At 46.0% G+C, this 26,122-nt stretch overlaps 1 protein-coding gene across 5 annotated transcripts in view; it reads left to right on the top strand.

The window, feature by feature from the left end:
- ABCD4 (ATP binding cassette subfamily D member 4) overlaps nt 1–26,122 on the top strand; it is a 680,822-nt gene that overhangs the window by 617,872 nt on the left and 36,828 nt on the right. For all 5 annotated transcript variants that reach the window (XM_078784391.1, XM_078784393.1, XM_078784392.1 and 2 more), the window contains 2 exons: nt 15,436–15,527; nt 23,892–23,987. In XM_078784391.1, the coding sequence (XP_078640517.1) occupies nt 15,436–15,527; nt 23,892–23,987 (188 nt within the window). The remainder of the gene's footprint in view (nt 1–15,435; nt 15,528–23,891; nt 23,988–26,122) is intronic.

Below are 26,122 nucleotides of genomic sequence, written 5' to 3'. Positions count from 1 at the left end.
AGAGCGTGCAGCTTGGCGGAAGGCCTTGCCGTCAACATTTACACAGATTCGGCCTACGCTCACGGCGTAGTCCACGATAAAGGAGCCATCTGGAAGATGAGAGGTTTTCTCACATCTGCCGGTTCAGTGATAAAGAATGGCGCGTTGGTAGAAGGGCTCCTCCGAAGCATTTTACTTCCCCGCGCTATCGCGGTAATTAAGTGTCGTGGCCACCAAAGGGCGGACACTGACGTTGCCCGGGGCAACGCAAGGGCGGACGAGGCGGCAGGAAAGGCCGCCAACCAACAGATAGAACGCAACATGCCGATGGTGACACGAGCACAGAAGACAGCCGCACAGATTGCTGACATACCGACTGCGGGACCACCCGCCACACCAACTAAGGACGATATCATAAATTTGCAAAATGCTGCACCGACGGCCGAACACGAGGTCTGGCTCAAACGAGGAGCGATACGCCCTGGGCCAGGGGAAATGTGGACCCTTGATGAAAAACCTATAGCACCCCAGGCTTTACTGCCCTGGCTGGCACGCATGGCTCATCAGAATGGTCATGTGTGCCAGAGGGGGGTGATGGGACAGATAGACTACACTTGGGCAGCGCCAGGACTGTCACGGATTGTATCCGAAGTGTGCCGATCGTGTGTGGTCTGCCAGCAACACAATAGAGGGGCGCCACCGAGACATGCACATGATGGGGGACGACCCCCGCCTAGTGGGCCGTTCGCAACCATTGAGTTCGATTTTACAGAATTGGAACCAAGCATGTCGTTTCGCTATGTGTTGGTAATCGTAGATACGTTCACCAAATGGGTCGAAGCATACCCATGCGTCAAATCCGATGCTCCGACAGTAGTGAAGCGCCTCGTGCGGGATTTTATGTGCAGATTTGGCATTCCCCAGATAATTTCGTCAGATCAAGGAGGCCATTTCACGGCGCAGGTGGTTAAGGGCATCCTGAAGGCGTTGGGCGTTAAACAATCCTTCCATTGCGTCTACCACCCACAGTCCTCAGGACTTGTGGAACGAACGAACAAGACTTTAAAGAATAAACTAGCGAAACTTTGCGCAGACACAGGCTTGAGGTGGCCAGAGGCTCTTCCGCTTGCATTGGTGAGCATTCGTTCCACCCCGGGTCGCACTACGGGCCTTTCCCCCCACGAAATATTAATGGGACGACCTATGAGCTTGCCCGTTTCAGCACCAACAGACATGTCCACCCTTGCTTTGCCAGTAATGGATGACATGCTTTTGAGATTTTGCATAGGCTTGTCGAATGTGGCACGCAGCATCCATGCTCGAGTACGAGAGGCGCTGCCTGAACCAATAGGCCACGCCATCCACAACTTTCAGGCCGGCGACTGGGTGCTCGTGAAGCACTTCACCCGCAAGGCTGCTTTGGAGCCACGGTGGAAGGGACCATTCCAGGTGCTACTGGTCACACCGACGGCAGTCTTCTGCGAGGGTAAACCTTCGTGGATCCACGCCACCCATTGTAAGTTGTCCATCCCCGCACCACAAGCCACACAAGACACCGCACCTCACATTGCTGCAGACACCACACCTCACACCGCTGAAGACAATGCACCGTCTAGGGCACCACAGTCTCCTAAGGGCGGCGATGACGGTCATGATGATGGGAATTCTGGGCAGCTGCCTAACAAACCCCGCCAAGGATAGGCTTCTGCAGTTTAACCCACTGAGAGAGGATCTCCCCAAATACCCAGGGCACGACAACTACACGTTATTTAAACTTTACTCCGTCAAATACATAACGGCTCCCCGGGGACAGGGGATAGTAGTACATTGCTGTGAGTTGGAGACACATTTCAAGTGGTTATCTGTAAGATGGATGGAAGCCATGGTGGTACATAATGGGACACCACAGGCACGCATGACAACCCCACGCATAGTCTTAACTAAAGTTAGACAGGTGGAAAATGGAAGGTTTACTGGGACCGTGAATAGTCACGCCGCCGCAGGATATCAATGGGGCACGGGCATCGACAATACTACTCTCCTACTGTCGCATGCCCTCGTCGGCCCACACACCACGATAATACTTGAATGTGGAATATGGCCCCCGCGCACGCTGATTAGAAGGAACAAAAAGAGGGGAGAGACCCAACACCAATTCCGGCCTAGTTGTGCCGCCTATGTTATTAAACCCCCTCCTGCCCAGGAAGTAAGAAGGAAGCCAGAGGAGAACACATACTGGAAGGTCGCACGGCATATGGCCACAGTACAGAATAGGACACAGTGTTGGATGTGTATGCACCTTCCCCGCACCAGCACAGCAGGCATACCAATGGTAGTGTTACCCCTATCACTCAATGATTTGTGCTCGAAGCCACTAGATACCAAATGCATTAGTACAACTCTGACAAGCCAAGGTTCTGATGAAACCGCGTGTAAACGAGTTTTCCAGTACTCCCCTCCCATTCTGTCCCGACACTTTGAGGAACGTCCGGCGCCGGTTTGGGTCAAGCCGGCATGGGGGGCCCTCTGCTTAGAAGGAAAGGGCCAAGTAATGGTAGGCAAATCCGTGTGTAGAGATACCCTTCCCGCGGACCGGAGAAAAGGGAAACACACGCTGCTAGTGAACGTTACAAGCTCGCCCTTGCATAACCTCACACACCTCCAGTTGGCATGGAAAGGGGAAAACGGGACAAACACTATCCCAGGCCTTCTCACTTGCATGACCACCCATTTGGTGGCTCCGCACGGGACCATGTTTGTATGCGGGAATAAAGCTTACCCGTATTTACCTGATAATTGGGGAGGAATTTGCTATTTAGGATCAGTTTTCCCAGAGATGGAAATGCGACAGCACTTGCATAATACCACCGCACTCATAAGGACACAACGAAGCACCTATTGGCACGACGACGACACCACTACTTTACACGGCGCTGATTGGGAGAAAGCCGTTAGCTTCTTCTTCCCATGGGCTGGGACGGTCATGAACAGTTACCGCATTGACAAAATTGCGTTAATCTTAGAAAGGGTGGCCAACGACACCGCTACAGCACACGACGAAATGTTGGACACGGTTGTCCACCTGCGTACAATGGTTATGCAAAATAGGGTTGCGTTAGATATGCTACTGGCAGAACGAGGAGGGGTATGTGGGATAATTAAGGGTAAATGTTGTACTTTTATTCCTGACCCTTCACAAGGGGTCAGTGCTGCTATTATAAGGTTAAGAGAAAGTGCTCACATATTGACAAAGGATCGCATGGATCGGGAAGCCTCCCACCAGTGGCTTACCGACTGGTTTAAAGGATGGACAGGGACGATAGTAAAGTGGATATTGACCGCCTTGGCAATAGTCCTTGGACTAGTGGTTTGTTGTGTACTAATCAAGGCTTTAGTCCTTGCGTGTGCGAGAAAGTTTACCACAGGATGGACACTGAAGACGACACCGGAAAAGGCCATGGTGATGATCGACCAGCGGATCGCGGGTCCGGATGACACACCAGCTGTCAACTCAACTGCCAATCGCGGATCCTGGGACGACGACCTGAACGAGTCCCTGGGCCGCGACAATGAGATCTCCGCTTCCGAAGATTGTTCTTCCATTGTTGATATTACCGATAATGATGTCGAGTACACTTATGCGGACCTCGAAGCATTTCAGGCTACCAGAAGGCCGTTTAAACTGGGCCCCGACACGTCGGAAGAAGAAATCGACGATTTCCTGAAGGATTCCTCTCGTTTCTTCACGATATGCCATGCCGTGGCTATGACTATGGGCCGTCCACTCCGCAGGCCTACGCCACCTGAGAATAATGTTACTGATGATGTTACCAATGATGATGTGGGCCACTTGCGAGGGTCCCCGGCTGATGTTTATGTTTCAATGCAGGCTCTGCCTCTCCATGTTTCACGAGCTCACCTTTATGTCTCACAAGCCCACAGAGAGTCAAACGCCACTGACCCAGTTCGGGATTTGGACCCAGCTGTGAACCCAAGCCCGGATGGAGAGGAACTCGATCGTGAAAATACTCTGAGTTCCGAGTCTGATTGTTTTGGAGATTCGCCCTTGAATAACAGCGAAGCAAGCAGCATCGCCTCGGACGATCTCGACTTTGACCCAAAGGAAGTTTCTCTCCCACCTTTGGATCGTTATGCTTTATTTCATGGCCATAGGTTTGAGCCACCTGATACTGACGATGTTGTGTCTTCCCCAGATCACCAGCACGTAAGAGACCTCATGAACATGAATATCGATTGAGCGCTGAAGATCTACAAGGATTTCACTTGGGGAAGCCTGGGCGAGCTCCAGTTGGGGAGGAGTCCGGCTGCACCTCTGTGGACCAAGGGTGGGTCGGAGATCTTCCTGGGTGTGGACCCCGGTGGAACCAGAGGTCTTCGTTGTGGATTTGGCGCGCTATTCGATCTTCATGTCTCTACGGTCTCACCTCATACACCCATCTACACCCGACTTACATCATACATCCACTTACACCCACTTGCACCCACACACCCGCGGATCAGCCTGCTGGGTTCGTTGTGCGGTACTGGGTACGGGACATGCTCACTGGGCTGCATTCGTGTGGTACGTTACGTTTAGTTACACTCTCTCTCTCTCCCACCTCTTTTGGTGGATTTTGTGTGCCATTTGATCACTCTGCTTTTACGGCCTTACATTGCATACTCACATACAGACGCGAATCATCCTACTGAGTTTGTGTGGTGCTTTGGTACGGGACATTCTTACGGGGCTGCCTTCGCGTGATATGTTGAATGATTTTTCTGTTTTTGTTTGAAATAAAGGCCTTTGATTGGCTCATAGATAACTTTGTATCTTAGATCCAAAAGGGCGGTATGTAGGGAGCTGTAATGCCCCTCCCCCTTTGTATATCCTTGCTGCTTTACCAATTACCAAGTATAACCAATTATATGTTTTGTTTTGACTTGCTACTGTACTCTTTTATGATACTGAGTTCTTTCTACTGCATTGAGGATGTGTAATATCCTAATAAGGAGTTCTCTGCCTGTGTGCTCTGGCCTGCGTGGGCACAATCTCTAGTTCCCCTTTCCAGGCCTTGGAGGCAACTCTTATCTCTCTTTGCCTTTTTCCTGACTTTGCCATTATCTTGCAAGTTGACAGTTTTACGAGTGTCCACTCCCCTTTGTACTTTCCCAAGCCAGCTGCTATACAGAAAGTTGTAAACATGTTGTCACATAATGCTGACCATCTCCTTATCAGAGCTAACCCATGACTGGCCTTGGATGAACTTCCTTTAATTAACTGAACAACAGGATGGGACTATGGTGGGAGGCCCAATGAGCCCATTCTGTCTCTGTGTCTTGTGAGCTAACTCCACCCCTGACTTTCCTTTATATAAAGCAATGTTAATTGAATTATTTCAGAGCATCTTGTTGTACTGTTGGTCATTCCTTGTGAGTTTCAATGCAACTTTGCTGTCCTCAAGCTTGAGTACTCGAGTTCCAATAAATATATCCGTTGCTCCTTTCTTCTGAGTCTTTTGAGTCCCAAGTCCTAAGTCCCAATCCGACATATATATATATATATATATATGTATATATATATATATATTGTTGCGGATATGAGGATTGTGTTTTTTTATTGTGTTGTATTGTATAGTAAATTGTTATAAATATCACCCTCTGTAAAATGTAATGATTCCTTGTAAATACCTCCGTAGTGTAAAGGTCAAAGGGCGTCTCGGTAGTTATTCCATAAACACCACATTGCAGGACCCGATAAAACCCTTGTTCAGTAGCTTATATCTTATTATGTGTCTTAGGGTAAGGCTGTGTCTCCCATTAATTGAAATACTCCATTACACCGAGTGGAATAAGAATAGGTCCCCTTTCATTTCATTTCAATGGCCAACTGCATTTTGGGCGGTTTTCTTCAACCACCATTGGCCACGAGGCAGGGTCGGGGAAGAAAGGCGTGTCTCCACCTCGTCATAGAGGGGAGGAGTGAGCCAGCCCCGAACAACCAACCGAGCACGAGGGGTTTGGTTTGAGAGGGCGGAGGAAGAGCGTTTGGGGGAGGTTCGCAAAGGTTGAGGGGCGGGGCCTATATAACCCGCCGCGGGGGCGTTCCCCAGGGAGATGCGCTTTTACTGAGACAAGGAGATGAGTCTGAAAAGAGAGGTCCATGACAAGAGCTGAGTTGGTCGTCAGGGGTGGTCATTGGTTGCGTTGAGTGGTTGCGTTGGAGAAAGAGTGGTTGGACAAAAAGAGAGAGGAGAGAACCCGTCACGCCAGACCCCCTACCAGCGCGTCGGCTCCGACCGTGATCCGACCCGTAATCCGACCCGTGATCCCGCGCACACGACAGGATCGGTGGCATCAGCGGCCGTCGAGGTCCAGCCCGACGTCCCGTGCGGGATCAAGCTCCAGCCAGCTCCGTGCCGTCCTCCCCCTCCAGCCACACACCTCCTTCCAGCCAATCCACTCTGCAATTCCCCGTGTGAGTCGTCTTTGTTTGTTCTGTCCTGGGTAGGTAATTAAGCTTGTATAAGGAATTCACTGTGTCACCTGTGTCTCATGTCCCTGTACATAATCGTGACTGCTCCTTTTTGCTTGTGTGTGTAAATAGTAATAAATCCCGTTACTCTTCTGTACGTCTTCTTCCTCTTTGCATTCGGTCGCTTTAGAGTTTTCCAGATTGAGTAGCTGTGGCGCGATACGGCCAACGTTCAGGGTGAATCGGGTTTTAGTCGGGGAATAACTGTTCGGCTGCAGTTACACCACCGCTTGGTAAAAATAACATCTAATCCGCGGACCGTAACAATATGTATATATATATATATATATATATATATACAGTGGTACCTCGGCTTACGAGTGCCCCAACGTACGAGTTTTTCGGGATACGAGCCGTCGCTCGGGCGGTTTGTTGCTTTGGGATACGAGCCGAGATCCGATGTACGAGCTCAAAAAATTTATTTTTTTGAATTTTCCGGTTGTGGCTTCCGGTTCCGGTCACGTGGTTATCTTGCCGTGAAAGCATCTCTGCTTGGATATAAAACACGCAATCGTCGAAATACATGAGCGAGGAATCTCCTTGCTCCAGCCGGTGACGTCATCGGCGGGGATCCCCGCCTCCAGAGTGGCTGGTCACGTGACCGCCAAAGCGTGTCGCGCGTGCGGGTATAATGAGCTACACCTGTGGATCACGTGACCACGGAAGCACGCCTCGCTTGAGAGGCATGGCTTTCGGTTTGCGTTTTGCTTTATAAGGCGCGATAAATGGGCTTTTGAGTGTTAGCGGTTCATGGCGTTGACGGTCAAAAACCCATTACATCAATTTTACCAGGCACTGTACAGTAAGTACAGTGGACACCAAATGCACGGTGGAAGGCTAGAAGTAGAAGATCGTCCAAGACAAGTGAGAATAAGCCATACTTTGGAGATGACGTCATTCGCTGGTCCGATAACCAAAGATGTGGTATAAAAAACCAGGTGAGCTAACAATGCAGCAATGAAGGAATTCGGCCAAGGCACCGGCACACAACGACCTACCTACATCGAAAGACTCAATGCCAATGGTGACAGAAGCCAAGACGGCCGGCTTAAACACCGCCGAAAGACCACGGTGTACCAACTTACGATGCAGAACATCTTGCACTTAATATGATGACAACAGGTGCCATCCTCTGACGTACCATTACAGGTACAGGTACAGTACACGTGAGCACAGAGCAAAAGTTCACTGAAACCGAGATTAAGAAAAAAGAAAAAACACCTCGTGGTCCGTGCTCGATATCCGAGTTTCAATCTTTTCAAACACATGATGCTCTCGGTCACGGTATCTCCTGCGAGCTGCTTCTCCTTCAACCACACAAACAACAACTTCTCCATATCTTCATGGATAGAGGTCCGGAGCTTTGAAATAATCGTAACGCCCTTGGCTGGCGTTATAGCCTTTATGGACTCCTTCTGCTTCAAAATCGTACATATCGTAGAAGGAGTACGATCGTACTGCCTCGCCAAGTCGACAACACGCACACCTCACCTGGCATGCTCTTCTCCTCTGCTTAATAAAACCAGTTTATTTCTTTACATTCTCTTGTATTATGTACAGTATATACGAGGTCGTGCTTGTTTATACATTATTTGTTATTTATAAAGTACATTTTTGTTATTTAAAAGCACCTAACAAAAAAAATTGGTGTTTTTTTTTTGAGGCTGGAACGGATTAATAGCATTTCAATGCATTTGAATGGGAAAATTTGCTTTGACTTACGAGCGATTTGGCTTACGAGCTCCGTCACGGAACGGATTAAACTCGTAAGCCGAGGTACCACTGTATATATATATATATATATATATATAAATATATATATTTATATATATATTTATATATGGTATATACTGTATATGGTATATATATGGTATATATAGGGTATATATATGGTATATATAGGGTATATATATGGTATATATATGGTATATATAGGGTATATATGTGGTATATATAGGGTATATATATGGTATATATATGGTATATATATGGTATATATATGGTATATATATGGTATATATATGGTGTATATATGGTGTATATATGGTACATATACAGACTTGGCATTTAATATGGAATATTTTTTTTGTGGGGGTGAACTTCCTTTTCAAGATGTCTTAGAACCAAAAGTTCATTGGAATTATGTTGAAATTATTCTAGATTTTGTTAATGTGACCTTTAAAAGAAACAAAAACCACATTTGACATTTCGAAACAAATAAATTGATCCTTGAAAGTGATGTAAACTGATATCGAACTCAATTCACGGACAGTACTGTGTTAAACTTCTGTACGTTTTCCAGAAGTATCTCTTTATTTTGCACATTAGCCAAAATTTTTTTTAACAAAAACAAAAGTTAAATTACGACTGGGATCACGGACAGTAAAATTACAGTCCAGTACTTCGTGTAACCCCCACGAGCATTCAGGAGAGCACGTACACGTTGAGGCATGCTGTTCACGAGATTTGCCAAGGTTTGGACAGGAGTCGCTTGCCATGCAGTGACAGTAGCCTGCTGCAATTCACGCACAGAGGTCGGCTGCTGGTCCAAGTTGTCGATTTGACGCGTTAATTATGCCCACATGTTCTCTATCGGATTCATATCCGGGGACATGGCAGGCCACTCCATATGCTCTACACCACGGTCAGCAGGAAAGTGTTGGATCATGCGAGCACGATGAGGCCATGCATTGTCATCTTGGAAGACAAAGTTTCCTCGAAAGGCTGCACGAGCAAATGGAAGCAATGTTTCTTCCAGAATGGCCCTGTACTTGAACTGGTTCAGGTTTCCATTCAGAACAACCAGGTCAGTTTTGCCCCCTGCATGAAAAGCAGCCTAAACGGTCACCCCAGCACCTCCAGCTTGGACTCTTGGCACTATACAATCTTTGTTGTAGGCTTCATGCACTTGTCTGCGCACTCGGACGTGGCCATCTTGACGATAGACCAGAAATCTAGACTCGTCACTGAAGATCACGTGATTCCACTGTCCTGGCTGCCATTGACGGTGCTCTCTGGCCCACTGCAATCGGCGCTGGCGGTGTTGTCTGGTCAGGCGTGGCTTTCTCAGGGGACGCCTGGCACGATAGCCTGCTTGAACCAGTCGTTGGTTGACGTCTTCTGGATACACGCACATTTGTCAGTTGCTGCCACTCAGCCCCAAGCCGATTAGCTGACTTGGTACGGCCATTGCGGACTAACCGGTGCAGCTGGCGATCATCCCTCCTTGTGGTTCTGCGGGGACGTCCTGGCCTCGGTATTGGAGTAGGGACACCCCTCTGAGCATTTCGTTTCAGGATCTTTAACACCTGACCTTGAGTGATGCCATACTGCCGATCAATAGCACGCTGTTTCATGCCGTAATTTCGTAAAGCCACCACTCCATGACAAACAGCATTGTTGAGTTGACGGTCCATCTCCAGAGGAAGCGGCAATAACTTTTGGAGACGTGCAGCAGTTGTTTTCCACTAATACAGAACGCAACAACCCTTGTATACCCGACTGTGAAGCCAATCATCAAATGCACCTGTCCGTACATTTTGCCACGCCACCTGTGATATAATCCTGTTGTTGACTTCTTGCTGCGACAGACAATCAGTGACATGGTTCTTTTAACAAATAAATCACCAAAGTGTGAAAGAAACTCACCAGATTGATATACTGAGTAAAGAAAGTAAACCCAAGTCAAGAAAAAAAAAAATTCCATATTAAATGCCAAGTCTGCATATATATATAAATATATATATATATATATTCCCAGTGTGCACCCTGGTTTAGAATAGGTACACCGTATCCCTGCGTGTCGTAGGAGGCAACTAAGAGGGTTGGCGTCAGGAAGGGCATCCGGCCATAAAAACATTGCCTCAAAAAGAGAACCATGACAATTACAACTATATATGGGCAGGGCACAGCCCGAAGTGGAGATCGGTTTCTGAGGTTTGGGACATGGAATGTAGGGACAATGACAGGGAGATCAGGAGAAGTGGTGGAAGTATTGGTCAGAAGAAGAGTGGACATATGTTGTGTGCAAGAGATGAGATGGAAGGGAAGTGGTGTGAGAATGGTGAAGGGCAGGCAGGGACAGAAATACAAGTTTGTGTGGCAAGGGTGCCCGGAGGGCGTGAATGGTGTTGGTGTCCTGTTTTCTGAGGAGTTTGTAGACAGTGTGGTGAGTGTGACTAGAGTGAGTGATAGGTTGATGATGGTAAAAATGATGATTGGAAAGCTCTTGGTGAACGTCATCTCGGGATATGCTCCACAAGTTGGTCGGAGCGATGAAGAGAAGGACAAGTTCTGGTGTGCGATAGAGAAGCTGATGGAAAACGTGAAAGATGAGGAAGTTGTTGTGGTAGGAGAAGACCTAAATGGACATGTGGGAAGGAGTATGGACGGTTTTGAGGGAGTTCATGGGGGTTACGGATATGGTGTGAGAAATGGAGAAGGTGAAAGGATTTTGGAGTTTGCTGATGGAGCTGATTTGTTGATTTGTAATACTCAGTTCCAGAAAGAGTATAATAAGCTTGTTACATACACATCAGGTTGGTCGACGACAACCGTTGTCTACCTGATGGTGCGTCGGCGAGATAGGGGGCACCTCCTGGACACAAAGGTGATCCCAGGGGAGGAGGCTGTTTCACAGCACCACTTGGTTGTCTGCGACATAAGGGTTGGGTGAAAGGTGCGAGGAGAGCTCGGCGGGTGAAGTACCAACCGAGAATGAAGGTGTGGAGGTTGAAAGAGGTGACAGTAAGGGAGGCATTAAAAGAGAGGGCTGAGTAGGGTAGAGGATGATGTGGTTGAGCTTGAAAGTCGTTGGATGTCAATGAAAGATAGTCTGTTGGGAGCCGTTGGTAAGGTATGTGGATGGACAAAAGGACCACCGAGGCACTCGGAAACATGGTGGTGGGATGATGAAGTTGGAAAGAGGATTGACGAGAAGAGGAAGAAGTTCAAGGAGTTGCAGAAGGAAAAGGGTACGGGAGCAGAAAAAGCAGAGCATGAAAGTTATAAGGCAGCCAAGAATGCTGCAAAGAAAGAGGTAGCAAAGGCGCAGGAGGCGTCAGAGAGGGTCAGAGAGCGAGTATTCAGGATTGCAAAGCAGATAGCGAAAGAGAGGTGTGATGTGATGGGGGTGAGTTGCTTGAAGGATGAAGTGGGACAAATCGTTGTGGACCCAGATGGAAGTAAAGGAAGATGGAAAAGATATATGGAAATGCTGTTGAATACAGAGAATGAATGGGATGGCAACATAGAGAGTAACCCAGTTTTAGGACCGGCAGAGAAAATAACCGAGAAGGAAGTTGAGGAAGCGATAAAAGCAATGAAGAGTAGAAAAGCGAGAGGGCCGACAGGAGTTGTGGGAGATATGATGAAGGCAGCAGGAAGTTGGGGTGTGAAGAGAATGACAGAGATCTGTAAACTGGTGGTGAAAGAAGGCCGCATTCCAGTGGATTGGGAACTGAGTGCCCTCGTCCCTCTATACAAGGGGAAAGGTGACCCTCTGGAGTGTGGCTCGTACCGTGCGATAAAGTTTTTGGAGCATGGAATGAAGGTATTGGAAAGGGTGTTGGAGAGCAGGATAAGGAAGAAGGTGAACATCGACAAAATGCAGTTTGGATTTATGCCAGGAAGAGGAACGACAGACGCGCTCTTTATTGTGAGGCAGTTGCAGGAGAAGTACATGGAGAAGAGGAATTGTTTCTTGCGTTTGTTGATCTGGAGAAAGCATTCGATGGGGTTCCACGCGAAGTATTGACATGGGCATTGAGGAAGTTAGGAGTGGAGGAATGGTTGATCAGAGTAGTGATGGCAATGTACAAAAGAGCGCGCACAGCTGTAAGGATGAAGGACGGGAACAGTGGTGAGTTGGAGGTGAAGGTGGGAGTGCATCAGGGGTCGGTACTAAGTCCACTACTATTTGTAGCTGTGATGGAGGTGCTGGCTCAGAATGTAAAGGAGGTTTACCTTGGGAGTTGTTGTATGCAGATGATCTGGTGTTGATTGCGGAAAGTATGGATGGACTGAAGGAAAAGATGAACAAGTGGAAGGAATGTATGGAGACAAAAGGTCTGAAGGTGAATATCGGAAAGACGAAGGTGTTGGCAAGTGGTAAAGCATGTGGTGAGGTGGAAAGAACTGGGAAGTGGCCATGTGCTGTGTGCAGGAAGGGTGCCGGAGTGAACTCAATTCAATGTACAATGTGCGCTGAGTGGGTTTATTGAAAATGTAGTGGTCTGAGAGCGTCATTAACCAGTGTGGCAGCTCCATTCAAATGTAAGGTGTGCACAGAGGGAGCTGCAGATGGAGGAAATGTTGAGTTGGATCTTGGAGACGGCATGAAGCTGGAAGGTGTGAAAACATTTTGCTACCTCGGAGACATTCTGAATGGAGAAGGTGGATCAGACTCGGCAACGGTTGCTGGAGTGAGATGTGCATGGAAGAAGTTTCGGGAACTGGGGGGCGTGCTGATGAGGAGGGGAGTGTCGTTGAAGCTGAAGGGAAAGGTGTATGCTGCATGTGTGAGAAGTGTTATGATTTATGGGAGCGAGACATGGGTAATGAACATAGAGCAGCAACGAAGGCTGGAAAGGGTGGAAATGCGAATGGTTCGGTGGATGTGTGAAGTATCGTTGAGGGAGAGGAAGACAAATGATGAATTGCGAAAGATGATGGGAATAGAGCCTGTGATTGATGCTGTGAAGAGGAACAGGTTGAGATGGTTTGGTCATGTGTTGAGGAAGGATGAAAGTTAGTGGTTGAGAAGAGTGATGGAAATGAATGTAGAAGGAAGTAGAGGACGGGGAAGACCGAGAAAGACTTGGCTAAAGATGGTGGAAGAAGAAATGCGGGCAAGGGGGTTAACAAGGAGAGATGCAAAAAATAGGGCAAAATGGAGAAGATTGTCATGGCGACCGCAAGGCTAACCCCCGCTCTCGCAGGGAAAATGGCCTTTAAAATGCATGTTGTGTTGTTTGTTGATTCTACATGCTGCCCTGTCCTCTAGAAACCATTGAAATTGTTTTAAAATACCTTTAGTCAGTGCAGTACCAGGTGCCCTACCAGGTTAGCACCAGGGGTGCTGCCCCACGTTTTTTATTCTCTTGTGCCACCCACACAGACTGATAGTTCTGTGCTTGAATTAGCAACTACATATTGAAAACATATTGGTCAAGTCAATGGCTGTTTCCATCCATTGGTAATTACTCTCGCCAGAGGAGAGGGTTTTGCATTTGGGTCCGTTTGTTTGTCTGTTTGCCACACAGAACATGAGTGTATGTATTAATTGCATTGGACCCTTCAGAACCCAAAACCCTTAAGGCCCCTAAGACCATCTACCACTCTAAGATGCATATTTAAATAAACATAAATGCAAATTTCACATGTGGAAAAAGTAAGTACACCCTTGGCACTAATAGGTGGTATTGCCCCCTTTGACAGAAACAACCTCAAGTAGGTGCTTCTTATAACTGTCTACCAGTCTCTGACATCGACTGGGAGAAATTTTTGCCCACTCCTCCATGCAGAATTCTTTCAGCTGTGCGATGTTTGAGGGGTTTCTTGCATGCACAGCTCATTTCAAATCCCCCCACAACATCTCGATGGGATTTAGATCCGGGCTTTGACTTGGCCATTCCAGAACCCTCCATTTCTTTCTTTTCAGCCATTCCTTGGTGGATTTACTGGTACGTTTAGGGTCATTGTCATGTTGCAAGGTCCACCCTCGGTTGAGCTTCAACTTTCCGATAGATGGCCTGACATTATCCTCAAGCACCCTCTGGTACAATGAAGAATTCATCGTGGATTATATGATGCTGAGCTGCTCAGGCCCTGATGCAGCAAAGCTGCCCCAAACCATAATATTTCCACCACCATGCTTTACAGTTGGTATCAGGTTCTTGTGGTCAAATGCTGCCTTTGGTTTTTGCCAAACATGTCTTCTGGTACTGTGGCCAAATAGCTCTACCTTTGACTCATCTGTCCAGAGCACATTGTTCCAGAAGTGCTGGTCTTTGCCTCGGTGTTCATTGGCAAACTTTAGTCTTGCCCTGATGTTCTTTCTGGACAGCAAAGGTTTCCTCCTGGCACACCTCCCATGTAGATCAAATTTGTGCAGCCTCTTTCTAATGGTAGACTCGTGCACTTTGACATCAACAGTGGCAAGAGCTACCTGTGGGTCCCGTGATGACATTCTTGGGTTCTTGGAGACTTTTTTCAGCATCCTGCGGTCTGCTCTTGGGCTGAACTTGCTGGGGTGGCCTGGCCTGAACAAGTTGGCAGTTGTTTGGAATCTTCTCCATTTGTAGATGATCTTCCTGACAGTCGAATGATTGATTTCAAATTGTTTGGAGATCTTTTTAAATCCCTTCCCAGACTCATAGGCATCTATAACCTTGTTTCTGAAGGCCTCAGAGAGCTCTTTTGATCTAGGCATGGTGACGCCGCACACTTCCACAACAAAGAGCAAACCAAATGAAATGTCTGAGGTTTAAATAAGACAGGTTCCTCCAAGATCCTCTCTAACGATGTTCTAATCATTTGCACCTGAGCTGGTGCACCTGATTCTAATTTTAGGTATTTGAAGTAGTGATAAATGTAGGGGTGTACTTACTTTTTCCACATGCGAAATTTGCATTTATGTTTATTTAAATTATCCAATGGACTACAAAATGTAAATGTTTCATGATATTTGTTATATTATATCACCGTTATCTATCAATATTGTTGAAATGAAGATCAAATAGCTGTATGTTGAAATCTGTTGAAAAGCTCAAAACTTTACATGGGGTGTACTTACTTTTTCACGTGACTGTATATACATATATACCTTTAGTTTAACCAATCACCAATTTACGAACTTTCCCATATTAATTTCCGATACGATATGCTGATGTTTGTGACACTTCATCTCAGCTTGTTTCTTTCAGAATGGCTTTGTTTGCATCTACCTCCTAAACTGCTTCAGCAAGCTCATCGATCTCTCCAGAGAAGTGTCTGATGTGGCTGCATACACCCACAGGTAGTACCAGGGATATTGATCGACTTGAAACAAATTTTGATTTATTCATCAGGGTTCAATCTCTCCTTCCATTTAATAATTTTCACTGCAAAAATGATCTTTGCATATGTTGGATGAATAACTTGCCTCGTAATGTAGACCTGCCTCCTTTTATATATCGATTTTTATGCAAATCTCCGCTGAAGTACAGACAACACCAGAAGGTTGCAGAAATCAGTTACTGCAGCAGTAATTGATATAACTCTTGTTTTGCAACTGGTAATAGTTGGTGGTGGCGGTTGTTGTGTAGCCTGTGGCTGCTGGTTGCAACATATTCTAGGGATGCGGCTGTGCCGCTGATGCAATGCCTTCTATCACCAGTCCGCTGCTTCTCATTTTGCCGACCTCGGAAGGATTACAGGCTGAGTCAACCCGCCTGGTGTTTATTCAACGGCTGGGCAGGGCCTTGAACTCAGGTCCCTAAGATATCAAGCCAGCCACCTTAACCGTAAAGCCAACACCAGGCTTTGGTAATAGTTGGTTAAATACAGATTAACAACTGGATTTCAAGGGTTAAAAAGCCAAATGTATGTTTCACATCCAATGTGGTTGTAAAGCAAGTCAGCAGACTGGTGGTGACGTGTTAAGCGAAGCTGCACCTGTGTCGTGGTCAATTCCATATAGAGCAGACATTCTCACAAAGGAGAATTCAATTTGTTGCATTTAAAGGAACAAGATTAGTAAATTACTGAAAAGGCACTGAAATTATTGTGAATCATGCTTCTCGTACTGGTATCATGCAAATCGTATCTGCAGCACTGTACACCCGAGCGTGGACCCAATGTGGCATTTTTCAGGTACTAAGGGAAAGTTTTGTTATACCTTGGCAATGAGCTCTGTACTATGTTCTGAAAAATGCATGCACTCTGCACTCGTCAAATTTATATGATTGCCCAAGTACAACAATTATATCGCCGGTATATTCTTGTTACATCATGGAAAGACAAGTTGACAAACAAATAAGTTCTTAAATTGGCAAACATCTGCAATGTGGAAGCCCTCAATGGATGGAAGCCCTCAGTCTCACGCACGAAATCATGGCCGTCTCTCTGGACATATCTCAAACATTTGATACTGCTTGGCACCCCGCCTTGATCTCCAAACTCTCTGCTTCTCGCATCCATGGCCACCTCCTCTCATGCTTGATCCACTCCCCTATTCAGCATGTAGCTCTTAACGTGATCCTCTAATCTCTTCTCCCTGCCAAGGCTGGGGTGCTCCAAGGCAATGTTTTGGTCCAGTCTTGTTCCTCATCTTCCTCAATTATCTTTCTCATTCTGGAAAATCCTGCCTGAAAGAACCATTTAGCAAACCCTCCCATATACTTCCTAAAAAAAGCACTTTAAGAGGTTAAGCCACTCAAACTTTTGGGCCTCACCATCAGCCATTATACACCACATGGCCAAAAGTATGTGGACACCCAAACATCACACATCTCATTCCAAAATCATGGGCATTAATCTGGAGTTGGTCCCCCCCCCCCCCCCTTTGCTGCTATAACAGCCTCCACTCTTCTGGGAAGGCTTTCCACTAGATGCTGGATCATAGCTGCGAGGATTTGCTTCCATTCAGCCACAAGAGCATTGGTGAGGTCGGGCACTGATGTTGGGCGATTATGCCTGGCTCGTAGTCAGCGTTTTAATTCATCCCAACGGTGTTCGATGGGGTTGAGGTCAGGGCTCTGTGCAGGCCAATCAAATTCTGCCACACCGATCTTGACAAACCATTTCTGCATGGACCTCACTTTGTGCATGCAGGCATTGTCATGCTGAAACAGGAAAGGGCCTTCCCCAAACTGTTGCCACAAAGTTGGAAGCACACAATCGTCTAGAATGTCATTGTATGCTGTAGCATTAAGATTTCCCTTCACTGGAACTAAGGGGCCGAGCCCAAACCATGAAAAACAGCCAAGGACCATTATTCCTCCTCCACCAAACTCTACAGTTTGCACTATGCATTCAGGCAGGTAGCGTTCTCCTGGCATCCGTCAAACCCAGATTCGTCCGTCGGACTGCTAGATAGATGGTGAAGCGTGATTTATCACTCCAGAGAACGCGTTTCCACTGTTCCAGAGACCAATGGTGACGAGCGTTATACCACCCCAGCCGACGCTTGGCATTGCGCATGATGATCTGAGGCTTGTGTGCGGCTGCTCGGCCATGGAAACCCATTTCATGAAGCTCCCGACGAACAGTTGTTGTTCTGACTTTGCTTCCAGAGGCAGTTTGGAACTTGGTAGTGAGTGTTGAAACCGAGGACAGATGATTTTTACCACATTGTGGCTGAGCTGTTGTTGCTCCTAGACGTTTCCACTTCACAATAACAGCACTTACAGTTTACCGGGGCAGCTCCAGCAGGGCAGAAATTTGACGAACTGACTTGTTGGAAAGGTGGCATCCTATGACGGTGCCACTTTGAAAGTCACTGAGCTCTTCAGTTTGGCCCATTCTACTGCCAATGTTTGTCCATGGAGATTGCATGCTGTGTGCTTGATTATATATACCTGTCAGCAATGGGAGTGGCTGAAATAGTCGAATTCACTAATTAGAAGGAGTGTCCGCATACTTTTGGTCATGTAGTCTATTTCTGGGGCAGACCATATTTCCAAGCCTGCTGCTGAATGTGCACTGCTCTCCCCCTTTCGGCTGGCACACCTGTGTCACACCTTGCTCTTCTTGATGCCTTGGAATTCATGGCCCTCAAAAATCAAAGGGGATCTCCCATGACAAAGCTGAGTGTCTAGGCCTGTTGCTTTTGCATCGGAGACAGGTTGGTGACTCATCTGTATTCTCTCGCTTTCCTTTTGGGTCTTCCACCCTCGGTCCTCTCTTGGCTCTGTCCCTCCCAGGTTTCTGCAGGTTGCACACAGTCTGCCATTAACCCTCTTCATGTTAAACTCCCAGAATTCCGGCTCACTGCTCACCTTCACTCATGTGTTCCTCTTTTTTTCTTACCTATGCAATGAACTTCCCCAGTTGATTCAGTCCCATTCTTCCCTACAGGGCTTCAAGACAGCTGTTCACCACTACCTTAGGTCCATACTCATGGTCTTTTATGCTCTAAATGACCGCATTCCCAAGTACTCCCCTTTTCCAGGTTATTGTGATTTTCCCCCTCTCTCTCACCTCTTTTCGTGTGCTAGTTGTCGGTTGGTTTGTTTCTTTTCTGTTTCATCCCTGCTTTTCCCTCCTTCTAGTTCTTCTTCTTCTTCCTCTTCCTGTGTTTTATTCTGCCTGTATGCAGCTTGTTCACCCCCACGTATCTTTCTCCCTCTCCCCTTGATCTCACTCACATACTCTTCTTTTGGTGTTTTCCCCTTTCCATTTTGTTCCCTTCTATTGTGCTCTCGCTCTTCCACGAGCCTCTTACTGCAGTTGCAGCTTCGTTTGACTAGAAACATCCTCCCCCCACCTCCTACCCTCCACCCCCGCTCCCTTCCTCCCCAGCCTGAACATACTTTTAAAAAGCCCAGCCTGAATAGGATTAAAGCAGTGCTACATAGGGTCTCTGCCTCAGTAAACAATCACAAGGTAGATGGTGTTTGCAGTATAAACATTTCATTAAGCACGACTGAAAAGCACCTGACTTAGCAGGTGACCGGGGCAAATAGTGCAAAACAAAAAGGATCGATCGCTGCTGAAGCAAGCAGGGCTCACCAAGAGACATTATGTCAGGCAAGTCATCATGTGACGACACAGCTCCCCTGACTATCATTAGTTTACTACCACAAATGTGTGTGGGGGCGTATAGGAGGTCTGAGGGGCTTGCACTGCCAATTGAACTAGTATTTCACTCTGGCACATCATCATGAAGAGATTGCATCCAGTCATCTTCATACTGACGGACAGCCAAGACAAGCGATTTCTGGTTGCACTTGTACTGAAGAGGCAGGTCTGGTTATTTACACCACTGATAGTGTCATTTGTTTGAAAAAAATCATCACTAAACACCTTGTATCTACATTTCACTCAGGTCTTGAGATTGGCTGCGCATTGCTACAAATCTGCTTTGTAAATAACAAACAAATATTCATGCACATCCTCAATATTTTGGAGGGTTATGGTTAGGTTGTTCAATGTTTGAATTACAATGAAACAATCATGAACCAGTAGGAGTCACAAATTAATCTCAAGCAAATTAATGGGTATAATCTACTGATTTTCTGTGATTTACGTACATTGTATTCTCGGCAACATTAAAAAAAAAAAATTCCGGCCTTTTTCACCTTTAGATTTTATCCTGCATCACTAAATATGTAGTTGTTAGAGAAAGAGTTTGGGTGTCCATATTGTAAAAATCAATTAATCTTGGAGAAGTGTGATACAGCTAGAAGGAAATAAAAGACACATTTCTAAAGTTGGCCTTCAAAGCTATTTGCCCGATGGGCCTCCTCCTTCATACAAAGTCCTTCCTTGGCACACCTGATCTCTAATCTATTTAAAAGGCTTTCATTCGCAGCTTGATGCAGTACTGCTATCCCCTCTGGGCTGGCACTCCTGCTGCGCATCTTGCTCAGCTTGACGACATGGAAACCAAGGCCTTCAAAGATTATTGGATTCTCCCACAATGAAGCTGAGTCTATGGGCCTATCACTTCATCATCGTGGACAAGTCAGTGGTCTCTCTGTCTTCTACCACCTCCATTCTGGTCTTGCACCCTCAGTGCTTTCCGTGCTTTTCCCTCTCATGTTTATGCAGAGCTCACACTGTTCTATCAGCAACCTCTTTCTGGTGAAACTACCCAAATCCAGAATCACTGGTCGACTCCACTCATTTCTTCCTCTTTTTCCCCACCTGGAGAGCAAACGTTCACATTCTCTTCAATGTCATTCTTCTCTCCAGGTCCTCAAAACAGCTGTTCACCACTATCTCAGATCATCCTCCATCCAAAATCATGATTTTTTTCTACTCCCTTTTCGAGCCTGTTTTCCCTTTCCCGGCCCATCACCCCACCCCCTCCGCTCCTCTCACCCCCACCCCCAAGCCCACTTCCTTCCAAATTTTCAGTTCTTCCTTCCCGAGAGTTTGATTATGTATCCATCTTTGGCCGCCCCACTGTGCATCATCCCCGACTCCTCATTCCTCCCCTACATACGTCATTTGTCCATGTCTCTCTCTATTTTGTCCCTCAACCATGCCGTTTGTGTTTCCCCCTTATCTTTCTGCTGTTCCTTCTGTCTTGTTGCATCCTGTTCCATTTCTGTGTTCCAGCTTTTCCATGAGCCATGACTTTGTATTCTACAAAGGCGAGGTTTTTCTGTTATTGTGGTGGTATGGAGCAGCTTCTGTTTGTGATTGTAAGGACAAGGACAGTCGGTTTGTGGTTTCAATTCCTATTGTTGGTAGCAAGTATATCAAATGATAGATTCTAAACATCATGGAAATAAGCTAATTCCAGGAGAATTACCATGATCACATCAATTTAGTATAAATTTCAGTTGGTTCACAAGTGACCTTCAGGCACAGGTATTCTTCATGTCCCATGTGATCCGAATTCATGTGATACCATTCGACACTTTGGTGCTGACTGTTCAATAGAGTCAGGGAAACGGGCACCAGTAATATACGAGGAAACTGAAAGGATGGTATTAGGAAAAACACGTGACTCAATATGTAATTCAAAATCACTTGTACAGTAACAGCACTGAACTGCGAATCTACTAACCTCGGTGGTGTAATGTATGTGGCGTCCGCTCCGAATGTGGGAGGTCGGTGGTTCAAACCCTGTGTGTCATACCAAAGATTTAAAAAAATGGAACGTGCTGCTTCCTTGCTTGACGCTCAGCATTTCAAAGGATAGAGAATGGACAAACAACCACTGGTTGGTGTGAGTCATCACTTTTGACGAATCTCTTCCCTTTGCTGGAGTGCTTAAGCATTGTGGGTTTGCTATATAGTTAAAATTGGTGGTGAGCAGGTGAACTGGTGCCAATGAAGGGAAAAACCTGCACAGAGAAGAGATTAAAGTGATAGAGGTGTGCGCTATCCCTCTCACACTTTCTGTTCCTATGAGCATCGTTGGCTGCAGGTGCAGTAAATGCAATGTGAAGTCTGATGCTCATAGGTGCAGCAGACTGGCCAGGTCGTCGGTATGATGGTGGCTGTCCTTGATGTCCAAAGGACACAGCTATCTGCAGATGCTGCACAGTGATGCCTAAATTTGTGCCACCACTGACTTTCATGGGCACATTTATCCACGATGTAGCGCTGCCCAGGTTGACCTACAGGTGGGGTTTGATATCTGAGTGTCCTTCTCATATCCTTAGCCTAAAGACGCTTCCCCCACAAGGCAGTGGGTATCCGTTACCCTGGACAAGGGGCCCATACCAGGTAATGCTATATGGAGCCAGCTGAGCCCGGGACTCGCATAGAGAAGGGTCTTCACTCCCTGAGGTAGCTGAAAAACAGCTACCCTGCTACCCAAATGGTAATAGTAGTGCAGGCTTTGATGGGCCTAATGGCCTCCTCTGTGTTGACGTTCCTCATAGGGGAGCTCATATTATTAATATACAGTGCATTCAGAGAGTATTCAGACCCCTTCACTTTTTTCACATTTTGTTATGTTGCTGCCTTATGCTGAAATCGTTTAAATTCATTTTTTCCCTGATCGATCTACACTCAATACCCCATAATGACAGAGAAAACAGGATTTTAGAAAGTTTTGCAAATTTATTAAAAAGAAAAAACTGAAATATCACATTGACATAAGTATTCAGACCCTTTGCTATGACACTTGAGATTTAGCTCAGGTGCCTCCCATTTCTCTTGATCATCTTTGAGATGTGTCTACACCTTGATTGGAGTCCACCTGTGGTAAATTCAATTGATTGGACATGATTTGGAAAGGCACACACCTGTCTATATAAGGTGTCACAGCTGACAATGCATAACAGAGCAAAAACCAAGCCATGAGGTCGAAGGAACTGTCTGCAGAGCTCAGAGACAGGATTGTGTCGAGGCGCAGATGTGGGGAAGCCTACAAAAAAAATTCTGCTCCATTGAAGGTTCCCAAGAGCACAGTGGCCTCCATAATTAAATGGAAGAAGTTTGGAACAACCAGGACTCTTCCTAGATCTGGCGGCCCGGCCAAACTGAGCAATTGGGGGAGAAGGGCTTTGGTAAGAGAGGTGACCAAGACCCCGATGGTCACTCTGGCTGAGCTCCAGAGATCCTGTGTGAAGATGGGAGAAACTTCCAGAAGGACAAGCATCACTGCAACACCCCACCGATCCGGGCTTTATGGCAGAGTGGCCAGACGGAATCCTCTCCTCAGTGAAAGACACATGAAAGCCCGCTTGGAGTTTGCAAAAAAGCACCGAAAGGACTCTCAGACTGTGAGAAACAAGATTCTGTGGTCTGATGAAACCAAGATTGAACTGTTTGGCTTCCGTCTGGCCACTCTGCCATAAAGCCCAGATCGGTGGAGTGTTGCGGTGATGGTTGTCCTTCTGGAAGTTTCTCCTATCTCCACACAGGATCTCTGGAGCTCAGCCAGAGTGACCATCGGGGTCTTGGTCACCTCTCTTACCAAGGCCCTTCTCCCCCAATTGCTCAGTTTGGCCGGGCGGCCAGATCTAGGAAGAGTCCTGGTTGTTCCAAACTTCTTCCATTTAAGAATTATGGAGGCCACTGTGCTCTTAGGAACCTTCAATGCAGCAGGAATTTTTTTGTAGGCTTCCCCAAATCTGTGCCTCGACACAATCCTGTCTCTGAGCTCTGCAGGCAGTTCCTTCGACCTCATGGCTTGGTGTTTGCTCTGATATGCATTGTCTGCTGCCAGACCTTACATAGACAGGTGTGTGCCTTTCCAAATCATGCCCAGTCAATTGAATTTACCACAGGTGGACTCCAATCAAGGTGTAGAAACATCTCATAGATGATCAAGAGAAATGGGAGGCACCTGAACTAAATTTCAAGTGTCATAGCAAAGGGTCTGAATACTTATGTCAATGTGATATTTCAGGTTTTTGTTTTTAATAAATTTGCAAAACTTTCTAAAATCCTGTTTTCTCTTTGTCATTATGGGGTATTGAGTGTAGATTGATGAGGGAAAAAATGAATTTAAACGATTTCAGCATAAGGCTGCAGCATAACAAAATGTGAAAAAGTGAAGGGGTCTGAATTCTCTCTGAATGCACTGTAACCTTCATATTTTTACTTTTGCATAAATGTCCTACAAAGGATAATCAAAATCCATGACTTTTACTCCCCACCCTTTCCCCATATTTACATGATTAAAGACTTCGGGATTTACAAAAGGTTAATTTTGTGTGAAAGGTTATGTAATTTTGAAGAATGTGTCTATTATTCTGTGCTATCAATATAGGATTGGAGAGCTTCAGGAAATACTACAGAAATTTTCCGAGGAACATGCGGCTCAAAGGATCAGCGCTAACTCCGATTCATCTTGGGATCTCGAATGGTCAGTCAGCCAGAATATTCTCACTGATGCTATATTCCATAGTAATGCAATAACAGAAGATTAATATCATCTTTTCCTACATTTTGGTTAGTTTTTCCTTTTATTTCATGTCGATGTAATTGTTTCCTTATTCACTAATATCGAAGTTTCCATAAAATTGTACCAACTGTGGTATAACCGACCTATGGCACAACAACGGACTGCAAAAGTAATTATTTTAAAAGGTCTTTCAACACGGTGCAGAGAAATAAGCCATTGCATGCTATCGGGTCAGTGAGCAGAACCTCCAAAGCGTCAGAGGAATCCTCTTCATCTCAACATTCAGCCATATATGAGGTGAACTGCTGCTAATATGGATTCTCCTTCTTTTTTTTTGTATACAAGATCAAGGCTCGTGTAAGAGCTAACATTAATGACAAAAAAAACAAAACGGACACATAAGACAAAATTAAGGGAGTGGGAGACAAGATGCGGAGAGAGGGGGAAGCACACAAGTACAACATTTGAGAGCAGGGACATCAGGAGATCTTTTGGAGGGAGAGGGCTTGGGAGGAGGAGGCGTGGGAAGGGGGTGGGGGGTGGGAGAGGTAAAAAAACATATGGACTCTGCAAGGACTTCCAGGAAAGAAGTCGGTATTTCAGAAAAGTGTATCTGGGGTGAATTAACAGGGGTAGAAAAGATCAAGGTTTTGGATGGGGGAAGACAAGAGATGGTGGTGAACAGCTGTTTTAAAGAAAAGTGTGAACAGCTGTTCCTTCCTCTGAATTATTATCAATGTACAAACTCTTTACAGAGTGCCAGTTCTGCTACAGCAGGTCCTCGGCTAAGGGTATGCTCTGTGGTTTGCTGTTGCTTTCCCAGCAATCAGAATAGGAATTTTATCTCAAATTCCCTCCCGAAAAGGCAGAGAGACACATATACCTGCAGTTGACAATGAAACCTATGAAGTCATTCTCATCGCTGCATTTTAAACTTTGTTTTGGATGCTTTAAGCCTGTCATGCTGGCTCCTAACTGCTGCAAGCTGTATTAGCTAAGGTTGGCCCTGATTATTAGCCCCCGTTGAAGTTGGTCCAAAACGGGGGCTCATGGATTGGGTCTCCTCCGTCCGTCCGTCTATATCTCGGAGATGTATGGACCGATTTTGTTCATACTTGGCACAAAGACAATACATGACGGTATACATATGCACGTCATTTTGTTTCGTGAGGCGATCAAACATGACCGACCAGCCGGCATTTTAGTTGTAAAAAAAGAAAACCCCGATGTTGAAGACGTCCTCAACCATTTCTCGGACATGCATTTACCGATGTTGTTCAACCTCGGCAAACAGATTAATGAATGATGGCTTAAATATGCACTTCATTTTCATTCACGATCAAATTCAATATGGCCGACTGGCGGCCATTTTGTTACTTCAACGTGTCCCCAACCATTTCTCGGACATGCATGGACCAATTTTGTTCAAACTTGTCGCAAAGACAATACATGGGAGTATACATAGGCAGAAGATTTTGTTTTGTCATCCGACCAAAGATGGCTGACTGACGGCCTTTAACTCCAGATAGCAAGATTACTAAAACCACGGGAGCTATGATATTTTATCTTTTCTTCTTGTTTATTTTTCACTTCTGCTGTCATTGGTGGGAACTGTTTATGCATACACTCATTCCAACTACTGTCCAAGAAGTGTCCTCACTCCCAAACTTCAGCCTGCATGAAGTGAGACTCCAGCTTGTACGCGAATGCTTATTGGAACATTTCAAGTGAAACCTGATACGAGTAGATCAACGCTCCTCTAGCTGTGTCTTGATGAAGCACACCGTTTGATCTGTCGCATTGCCATATGTTAAAACTTTTCTGCATTTGCAGAATCACTCAGTAGCCATCTTTTTTGTTACAGCTGAATTTTTGTTTAATATTTAATACTTAATCGGGACATTGCATCAGTGGCACAGCCACACCCCCCAAAAGTGATGCAACCAGCAGCCACAGGCTGCACACAAAAGCTATTCTATAATGTATAAAATCCTTGATAATGTAACTTTTTCCTTGAAAGAGAAAAATCTACTGTATTCTGTATTTCACGATGTTCTCTGTTTTGGAATGTTGTAGGAGAAACCCCCTCGGGGAGG

Source organism: Myxine glutinosa, chromosome 9, assembly GCF_964187855.1.
Source record: "Myxine glutinosa chromosome 9, kmMyxGlut1.1, whole genome shotgun sequence".
In the NCBI taxonomy this organism is placed as follows: domain Eukaryota; kingdom Metazoa; phylum Chordata; class Myxini; order Myxiniformes; family Myxinidae; genus Myxine; species Myxine glutinosa.
This window is presented reverse-complemented; position numbering and strand designations above follow the sequence as displayed.